Here is a 10,377-nt window from a genome sequence, read left to right as displayed (position 1 = left end):
CCAACCCAAAATGTCTGCTCTACCCTCTGAATGATTATGTTTTCAACTTAATAATGCTGAACTTGAGTCTGAACAAATGATGATCTTTTAATGGTTTTCTATCCTGCACCCACTGCGCTGCTCACAATATGGCTAATACTTCTCCTGAATATACTGATCAGAGAATCAGAATCAGAAAAGCTTTATTGCCAAGTACGTTTTTGGACATACAAGGAATTTGTTTTGGCGTAGTCGGTGCAATACAGTACAAATTAAACAGTATAAACATATCTACAATATAATATAAATATATGTGCACAGTTTTAAGTGAGTGAGAGTAAATATAGAGCAGTATAAGATGCAAGAGCAATACAACAGTGCAGGTGATCATTGTACAAGTAAAGCAGTGCAAGTAAAGCAGGAGTCCATCTGTAATTCTTTTTCCTACTTTTCTTTTAAATTCTGGTATGACAAATGCTACTCCTATTTTCTCATCTGTTTTTGATGCGTCTGTGTGTCAATCTGGACATACTGATAGTAATTGTTTATATATTCTTGTATTATACTTGAATCTAATCTACATTTTGGATCCTTTTTCTTTTCCATCAACGCAATATATCCATCAACGCAATATATCCATCAACGCGATATATCCACCACTGCTTCTGGTAACAGCCACGGTGGCACTACTGGCAAAGGCAACCTTGAACTTATTTCTTTTTCATATATTTCAAATTCTTCTGCTATATTATTGATAATCCAACCAAAACTCTTAACTTGTTGTTTTTGTTGTTTTTTTTTTTTGTTTTTCCCAGCATGGTTTTAAAATATCACGTGTGGGATGATCCAGATTATTGCTTTGTAAGTTTATCCAGTCATTTATTGCTAACTGTTTCCTTGTTAGATCGAATGGCATCTCTCCCATCTCTACCTCAAGTGCTGCTATTGGACTGGTTCTGATTGCTCCTGTACAAATTCTTAAAGCTTGATGTTGTATATTGTCTAATTTTATAAGGTGAGTGTTTGCTGCTGCTGCTGCTGCTGCTGCTGCTGCTGCTGCTGCTGCTGCTGCTGCTGCTGCTGCTGCTGCTGCTGCTGATGATGATGATGATGATGATCCATAAATTATACTTCCTTAATCAATATTTGATCTAATTAATCCTGTATAAATTCTTTTTAATGCTGTTCGATCTGCTCCCCAATCAATACCAGCCATACATCTCATAATGTTTCATATTGTTTATCTATGATTCTTTCTATATGTACTTTCCATATCATTTTTTCACCAAACCATAGACCTAACAAATTTGATATTTTTGACTTGTTCTAAAACTTGATTGTATCGTATTAGTTTTATATTTGATCTTTTCCTTTTCTGTGTAAACACCATTGCTTTTGTTTTTTCCACTGAGAACTTAAATCCCCATTGATGTGCCCATTGTCCTATTCTAATAATCTCATCCTGTTTTTTCTTTTCAACAAGCAGGTATGTGATTGTAACTCTCCGTGGACCAGGTTCAGAACAATAGTTTTCCGGAATTAAGGAGAGGAAGACTAACCACCACCCAGGAGTTTAACTATACATCCTCCACTGTTCCACTGTTCCACTGTTCCGGTTACAACTGATTGTGCAGGTGGAGATGGCTTTGAGAGATTGAGCAATAACAGGTCTGTAATGCCCTCAGATGCAAGGGGCTGCACCACACTGAGTGAGCCTGACGAAATGTATTTGCTCAAGTAGGAGGAATCATTGTCTACTTTTGACCTCCTTCCAGTCACCAGACGGTTATCTGGGTTCTCCTCGTAAAGGGATGAGAGGCATCCGCCAGCGCAGTAACAGTGAAATGATGACGGCAACGAGTGCCGGTCCTTCTCTGGATGGACGTGCATGCACCGCGAAAACGGCAGCACTTTTTCGATACACAGAAACGGTGTGTCGGGAGAGAGAGCTTCTTTGACATGCTAAGAGGTTGTGATGATTTCTAAAGCATTGCCATTCCTGTTCCCACTGTGTATACTTTGAATTATGCATGCATGAAGACGACAAAATACTAGATTTTATTAGCTATTTTGCAAAGCATTTGAGAACTTCAGGTACCAACTGTGAAATGATGTACTGGTTCTGTTGGCATGACGACAATTAGACAGAGTACAAGTTTTGTCCTACGCTCTTGAATGCAGCATAGCTTTTCAGACGCTAGTGAATGCACTCTCCAGCTCTGCGTCAACAGTGTGCTGGACCAGGTGCTGGACCAGGTGCTGGACCAGGTGCTGGACCAGGTGCTGGACCAGGTGCTGGACCAGGTGCTGCACCAGGTGCTGGACCAGGTGCTGGACCAGGTGCTGCACCAGGTGCTGGACCAGGTGCTGCACCAGGTGCTGCACCAGGTGCTGCGTGCGCACGTGGCTTCTCTCTCTAATCAGACCGAATCTTTGCTGCTGTTTAAACAGTTGTGTGTAGATTTTTGAACAAAATTTATATTTCAAGTGTCATAGAATTAAAAAAAAAAGAAAGGCAAACTGAGTATTATCTTTGCTCTCTCCCAGAGTTCATCGCAACAGTGGAGTCATATATGCAAGCTTTTCTGCCTGGAATGTGTGATTTAAAGCACAAGGTATGTATAAATGGTCAGTCTAACCAAGTCATGTTGTCAATACTGAGTTAATGTTGCTGTGTAGAAGTTAACCAGCCTTAGCTACTAACGTTATTAAGCTAGGCTATTCTAAGGGTGCCTCTTGTAAGGTGCTCGTGTCTGTTATGTCATCTAAATATATTCTTTACATTGGTTTATTGATGGTTAAACAAAAGACTGAAAGCTCAAAGTGCATACTTGTTTATAGTTTCTTTCATTTATATATTTGGCAGGTCACAGGCTACATATATAGGCCTGTTACCTGACTCGGGAAAAATCACAGGGGGACTCCATGAAGCGGATGGCCAACTTGGTGAATGTGTGAGTTAGGACTTTTGCACAGAACTGCAGGGAGAGAGAACAGAATAGTTCATACATGGACCAACTATTCTCCTCAGTTTTACATGCAACAGCTCCTGCGTGGGGGGAAAAAAGAGGAGTTCATAAATGGACCAACTATTCTCCTCAGTTTTACGTGCAACAGCTCCTGCGTGGGGGAAAAACGGGACCAATAGCTGGCCAACTTGGTGGATGCGTGAGGGGGACTATTGCACAGAACTGCAGGAATATTGAGCTGCTTAGCCTGAACGGCTGCACCAAGATCGCTGACAGCACTTGAATAGGGTATGTTTTATCTCTGTTACTGTTCTGCTGAGAATCCTGAGTGACAGAGAACAGAAGAGTTCATAAACGGACTAAACAATTCTCCTCAGTTTTACATGCAACAGCTCCTGCGTGGGGGAAAAAAAGAAGAGTTCATAAACGGACTAAACAATTCTCCTCAGTTTTACATGCAACAGCTCCTGCGTGGGGGAAAAACGGGACCAAATAAAGGTTTACCTTTTTATTATAATATTTAATATTTATTTATTATAACCCTTGCAGGATTTCCTCAACCTCCAGGATCCACCATTCCTGTGGAAATGGGAGTTGGACTGGAAGCGCTGTCGTGCCCGTGATCGTTGTGCCGCTGAGGTGAACAGCTGTGCAGGATGATGCACAAAATACAAAGGATGGGGGAGGGTTTTAAACTTTAACCAATAAATCATTTTGATTCATCATTTATTTTTTATGTGGTACAAAGTCACTGCACTAGGACTGCCAGCAGTCCTTGACCCAGATGCTGCAGATCTCCCACGTGAAGGAAGTGGACACACTGAGGCAGCGTCTGCTGGCTCAGGGGCAGAAACTGGAGGCAGCGTCTGCTGGCTCAGGGGCAGAAAATGGAGGCAGCGTCTGCTGGCTCAGGGGCAGAAAATGGAGGCAGCGTCTGCTGGCTCAGGGGCAGAAAATGGAGGCAGCAGAGACTGGCCAAGCTGGAGACCCACCTCTCCAAGAAGGCGCACCTCATCAAACACTAGTGTGCGTGCGGTTTGTATGAGCGTTTCGGAAGGGTTCACCTGTGTGTTTTCTCTGAGAAGTCACGCAGGATGTAGAGCAGGATGATGACTTATGTTTTGGATGGACTAGTAGTAACCAGCTGGTGGGTGAATATTTTTTGGAGGCAAACTGATTGTGGGCTTAGTGAGGCTGGTGGTTGAAAGTGTTACGATTTTCACAGCTCATGTTTTTCTTTGTGGGTCTTGCTGCTTTTTGATCACATCTGATTCTAAACATTTGTACAAGCCTTTGTGTTTCTAATCCGCGATATGTTTGCTTACAGCAGACTCGACACAAACAAAGGAGCCACCAGTGGACGGACGGACGGACGGACGGACGGCCGCACGCACTGCCGTGCGCAGGGTTTGACCACACGCCAAAGAGTATTCTTCCCAAAGAATACCCTAGTTTGAGGGCAAAACTAAGGAAGGACAACCCCACTGTTCCGGTTACAAAGAGGCTGTGGTCATGTCTAAAGCATTGCCATTCCTGTTCCCACTGTGTATCCCACCCCTCTCAGGGGCAGAAACTGGAGGGTGAGACTGGCCAAGCTGGAGACCCACCTATCCAAGAAGGAGCACCCTAGCTTCGGGCGCCATTTGAGGGCGTCCGTGCCTCAGGGGCGGACGCAAAAAAGTCCAAGCCTGCTTCTAGCAGAGAGGAGGAGGAAAAAGAGAGTTACAATCTCACCATTCAGGGAGTATACAAGGGACGACATGTCAAGACTGGACAGCTGGCTGCCATCAAAGTCATGGACGTCACAGAGGATAAAGAGGAGGAAATCAAGCTGGATATATATATATATATATATATATATATGCAACAGCTCCTGCGTGGGAGGAATGAATAGGAGGCCCATTCTCACCCTGTTCATCTTTTATATCATTTTATTTAGTTCATTGTAAATATTTGATTTGAATGTATTATTTGAATGTATTTATTACACTGTATATAGTTCATTTTATAAAGGTTTAGTGTTCTGTCTTTTGTTACATATTGATTTATTTGTTAGTTGTGTTTAATAAATGTTTTTCTCTAAGTTTGTTGTTCCGTTCTGGTTCGTTGAATATTTCAGTGTATGTAGTTCATTTTATATTGGCAGGCTATTTAAGGCCTAACATTATGACCACCTGGGTCACATTTCCAAATGTGCAAAGAACCTAGCAAAGAAAGACCTCTTCCACCTCCCTCTCCCTGGTTCCAGACCAGGCTTGTCCCCATCCCTGCTAGTGAGAAGCTAATTCTGGAGATTCCTCTGGTTATCACGATTGCTGGCCTTGGTAGCTTTAACTAAAGTGGTATTTCATTTATTTTATTTGATTTTGTTTTGTTGTGACCAACGACCCCAACGTTACTCAACCACAAACTGCCGGAAAACAGGTTTGACACACACACACACAAAGAGTCTGGAGATGGGCCATTTGTCCATCTGTATGAAGACAAATACTTTGGAAAGGGCCGTTAAAGACAGGTTTGACACACACACACACAAAGAGTCTGGAGATGGGCCATTTGTCCATCTGCATGAAGACAAAGACTTTGGCACAAGGGGTGTGCCAAGCAATGAGCATAAATAAAGGTGATACTACCTGGGCTGCGTTCACTCTGCAGGAAAATACATCATTGACCTTCTTACCTTGTTTGCTGAACTTTTTGGAACAGTTTTGGACCATTTTCCCTCTGGATCTGCTTTTTTGGTGAAGAGCACAAGACTGCTTGATGAAAATGGCTTCAAATAGGTAACTTTGTTTGATTTTATGACTACATTTAGAATGTTTTAATTTTACAAGCTGGACAATTGAGTTTATTTTTGCAAGAAAACCTCTAAACCCTATTGCTATGCTTTTTTGTTCGAATGTCTGTGCTGTGTGAAATGTATTTCTGATATATTTCTCAGGAGCCCTGTTTAAACCTTTCTTTTTACTTTTTTCACAGTGAAAATCCTGATCGACGCATTGTTCATTGTCTGCTGTGTGAAAAACCTGAAGAAAATCTTACTTCACATTTAAAAAGGGTGTGCATGAAAAACAACACAGACGAAGAGAGGAAGGAAGAGTTGGAAAGGGCCAAAGCTTCAGTTAAAAAATGGACATTGGAATGTAGAAACTGGGACTACAGAGATATGTGCAAAGAGTTCCCCCACAAGGCTTCAAGACATACTTTGCTGAATAAATTGCAGAGACAAGGCTATTTTGTGGCCAATGCACCGTGCAAAGAAGACCTGGAGCCTGATGAAGAAAGGCCAACATCCAGTGTGGCTGCAACTCTTCCTCAAGCCAGAGAGGAGGAGAGAGCCTCTGAGGAAGAACCAAAGTCACCTGAAGTTTCCACTGCACATTCGAGTGACCCATCCTGGCAAAGGTAAGTGAAGTTCACCTCAAAATATACTTTTGACTGAATAACCCTGTAAATCTTTTGTGCTCACTTTCTCTTTGTATTTTCTCAGACCAACCTCAGCAGGCAACACAGACGTGAGACAGAACATGCAGAGTATGGGACTGTATGAAAGATTTCCACCAGAGACACCTCTCATAGCAGGATTCAAGAAGTACTTGCTTGAAACTCTGGATGTCCGCAACTGCCAACAGGAGGTATGAGGAACTAACCAAATATGTTTTAGTATCACAAAGTGGGCTAGGCCTACTGTTTTTGCTTTATCCCTCAGATACACACACAACCAAAATTACATTGTTTCAGTTTTAGCTGATTCTAGAATACTACACTCAGTACATTGTTTTTTATTCAGAAAGGACCCCAAAAAATTCACCGTTTCAGTCAATGAGTTGCTGTATTTTCAACATTTTAAACATGCTAGCAATTAGTGATGCAGTGTAAAAACACCACAGTAACTACAAACGTGTGTGTAAAAAAAAAAAACAAACCAAAAAAAAAAAAAACATAAAAAGTTGATTTAATGCTTGTTTTCAGCTTGAGGGGACTCCTTGTAAAGGGTGTGACCACAAAGATTGTCTCAGGATTAGTCTCCGCTGAATGTCCATTATTCATATTGCTTCGTGTCCCCTGTTCAGTGGCTGTTTTACCAATTTGCAACTTTTGCAGGATGGCTGACCAGCACACTTTAGGCTGCTCACAACGCTAACATAATTTCATATCATTTAGACATGCACTCATTATAAGTAAAACCTATAATTAAAAATTAAAAGAAGTGGCCACGGCTGTGTCAGTTTTGCTTCACAAAGATAATTTCAGATCGAAATAATTAAATTGTTGTATCCATGTGTCAGTGTTGCCAGCATGTAGGCAGCTTCATCTTCTTTTCATGCATCTTCTTATGTTCCATTATAGGTTGATAATGTCTCCAGGATGCTGAGGTACATCCAGCCCAGTGGAGAAGATGTTAGCCTGGACTTTCTCACCAAGATGGCAGAAACAACAGACTACATCGAAAACCTCCGGAGGGCAAAGATGACTTCAGCGACCATTTTAAATTATGTAAAAAATATGATCCGTTTTATCCAGTTTTTAAAGCTTGAGCTGTCCTTCAAAGATTCCGCTTCAATACACTTACCAAAATGCCAAGCTTACATCGACCTGCTCTCGACGCTACGGAAACCAGTTTCCAAGCAGCACAGCCAGGCTGTTTGTAAAACCAGGTCAGTTGTTACCATGTCTGCTACTTCGTGTTTGAATGGCTTATTCAGTTTTTCTCAGACCTCTGAGTTTGCAGGACAGATGGGATTGCGTGATACGGGAAAAAAAAAAAAAAAACTAACGTTCTTTTATGTTTGCTTAGATACGACCGCTATGTCGAGGGTCAGCGCAGTCTGCATGAGTGCCATAAAGTGATGCGGGTATGCAAAAAGGACATGCTTGGCATTTTGGCAAAACTGCTGGAGCAACAGCAAATCTCAAGAGAAGAGAAAACGTTGTTCCGCTACTACTGTGAAGCTATCATCCTCCTGAAACATTATCAAAGACCAGGAGTGGTAGAAGGATTTACAGTGAGTACTTTCCCTGAAGAGATTTGTCTGGGTAAACCACAGCACAGCATGTTGAATTAGCAAACTGATATGTTGCCATTAATGTGCGTTGTCCTTCACTGACACACAGGTTTCAGAGTGGATGAAAAGGACGAGCCATGATGGAAAAATTGTCATTGGTGTTAGCCAGCATAAGACAGCTAACATGCAAATCGCCACATTTGCCCTGAACACGGAGCAGGCAGCAGTAAGTTTTCATATAGACTAACATAACTTTACCCCCCCCCAAACAAGTAGCACCATAACTTATTCTGTAACAATTAACTTCTTTCATGTTATTATTTCCTCAGATGCTAGATGCATACTACCATTACGTTCGACCTGAATATGTGAAAGAATCCGGAGAGGAGGAGGACCGGTTTTTCATCGGTTCACATGGAGGACCCGTGAGCTGTGCCAGCCAGGATCTATCCCGTCTGCATGCACAGTCAGTATGATTGTAAATACACATTTACTGTACATCCCAGGAAACAGGAGATTCATGACTTTTTCTGTTTCACTACAGCTACAAATTACCAAATGTGAACACCCAGGAGATCCGGAGTGTGGCGGAAACCCTAGCAGGCCAAATCTGTACAGAGGAGCAGAAGACCACAGTGGCACACTACTTGGCACACAGCAATGTAGTAGCAGAGGGAAAGTACAGGACGAGTACCCTCGAAGAAGCAGTTTTGGCCAGCAACCTAATCGGTGGCTTTGACAAGTATGTACCAGGATCTGGAGAACATGTCGTGTGTGTGTGTGTGTGTGTGTGTGTGTGTGTGTGTGTGTGTGTAGGGGTGTGGGTGTGTGTGTGTGTGTGTGTGTGTGTGTCTGTCTGTCTGTCTGTCTGTCTGTCTGTCTGTCTGTCTGTCTGTCTGTCTGTCTGTCTGTCTGTCTGTCTGTCTGTCTGTCTGTCTGTCTGTCTGTTTGTCAAATTTGTCAAGTTTGTCATTTTAATAACTGTGGCATATTTACATTTTGAATTTAAATTGAAGTTTGTAAACATATAGCTTTTTTACATCCCACAGTCTCATAAGTGTTTGTGCATCTGTTATTCAGTGTTTCATATTGTTTGCTTGCAGTTCTTCTGAAGATTCTGGCACTGAAATGAGTTCCCGGGCAGAGAAGAGACCGAGAGATGAAGATGATAACAAAGGAAACCTGGCAAAATTTCTTAATTACTTCCCAGTTAATCTAGATGGCCAGCCACCTTCGAAAAAGAAAAGAGTTCAGGCTGGTTTCTCTGAGGGCAGAGTCTTCTATGACAAGTGGAGGTCTCTCCAGTATGCCAAAAGGGAAGAACATCTTTTGTGTAAGTATAATTTATTATTATAAGATTAAATTGCTTCCATTAAAAAGACCAAGTGTCTAAAATGTATTTTCTCATTTTGATAGCCAAGTACACAAGGAATTGTCCCACCATCCAAAGGGTGAGACAAGACATTAGCAAGGATGGATGGAAGGCCAATCACCCCTCCCCGGAGGACATCGTGGCAAAATGGCAGCCGCCTAAAAGAAAAACAGTCGAGAGGGATGCAAAGATTTTGAAAAATATTGAAAAACAAAACTGGTCAGGTCTGACCATCAAGGACTTTGGTGGTACCAAAGGCGAAGGTATGCACTCGTCGCTGTTTTAAGATCTAGAGAGCATAAAGTCAGATGTCAACTCATTTTTACTATATTCTAATCATGCACCCTTTTATCATCTTATTTTTACCACAGGAGTTGTTGCCACCAAACCGTTTTTGAAAGGTTCCATCCTCTGTGATTACCACGGAAGGATCATCACAGCAGCAGAAGGGCAGGAGATTCAAAAAACCATCGATGAACAGAAGTGCTACCTCTTTTTTTTCAAAGACTTGTGCATTGATGCAAAAACCTTCCCTTGCGAGTGCCACCCAGACAAGGAGACCGTTGGGAGGAAAATTAATCATTCAAAAAAAAATGCAAATGTAAAACCTGTTCATAGCCAGATGCAGTTCCCTGATGGTACCAAGGACATCATACTTTTTGAGGCCATCAAAGACATTTGTATTGATGAGGAAGTCAAGTTTGATTATGGTGTCAACAGAAAGTCGTATGGGGGAGAAGGACATGACTTAGAGTGGCTGGAGGACTGAATTAATGTATTTTGACTATGCTGAATGTAACATACAATTGTGTCAGGCAATAAAGAGCTTGTGATTTCACCTTATCTCATTGAGTTTTCTTTCATTTCATATTTTGAAACAGTTTCCCACAGTTTGTGTTTTAAAACCCTGCTTCTCTCAGCTGCAGTTCTGGATAGCAGGGTCCCAGAAACATGCATTAATGCTTAAAATGTTCCTTTTAACATAACCTTTTCAACGGTACCATGCATCCTGGAGGTTTTGCCAGCTGCTGTGGACATTCTCAGCACTCTC

General features: G+C 41.9%; 1 protein-coding gene across 1 annotated transcript; it reads left to right on the top strand.

Annotated features, from left to right (window-relative positions):
• The first annotated feature begins 6,045 nt into the window (after positions 1–6,045).
• LOC124864784 lies at positions 6,046–10,169 on the top strand. Its single transcript, XM_047359689.1, has 10 exons — positions 6,046–6,353; positions 6,439–6,583; positions 7,299–7,606; positions 7,747–7,954; positions 8,064–8,180; positions 8,284–8,420; positions 8,499–8,696; positions 9,058–9,287; positions 9,371–9,589; positions 9,698–10,169. Exons 1-10 carry the CDS (start codon positions 6,115–6,117, stop codon positions 10,093–10,095), a joined length of 2,199 nt encoding a protein of 732 aa, XP_047215645.1. The 5' UTR covers positions 6,046–6,114; the 3' UTR covers positions 10,096–10,169.
• Positions 10,170–10,377: the final 208 nt, after the last annotated feature.

This window comes from Girardinichthys multiradiatus, chromosome Y (assembly GCF_021462225.1).
Source record: "Girardinichthys multiradiatus isolate DD_20200921_A chromosome Y, DD_fGirMul_XY1, whole genome shotgun sequence".
Lineage (NCBI taxonomy): Eukaryota > Metazoa > Chordata > Actinopteri > Cyprinodontiformes > Goodeidae > Girardinichthys > Girardinichthys multiradiatus.
Note: the sequence above shows the minus strand (reverse complement) of the source record. Positions and strands in the feature narration are given on the sequence as shown.

Excerpts from the sequence above, each read along its gene's own strand:
- LOC124864784 (XM_047359689.1), top strand. The coding sequence starts at position 6,115 with ATGTGCAAAGAGTTCCCCCACAAGGCTTCAAGACATACTTTGCTGAAT. Across the intron at positions 6,354-6,438 it reads AGTGACCCATCCTGGCAAAG|ACCAACCTCAGCAGGCAACA; the intron begins GTAAGTGAAGTT and ends GTATTTTCTCAG. Across the intron at positions 7,955-8,063 it reads GAGTGGTAGAAGGATTTACA|GTTTCAGAGTGGATGAAAAG; the intron begins GTGAGTACTTTC and ends ACTGACACACAG.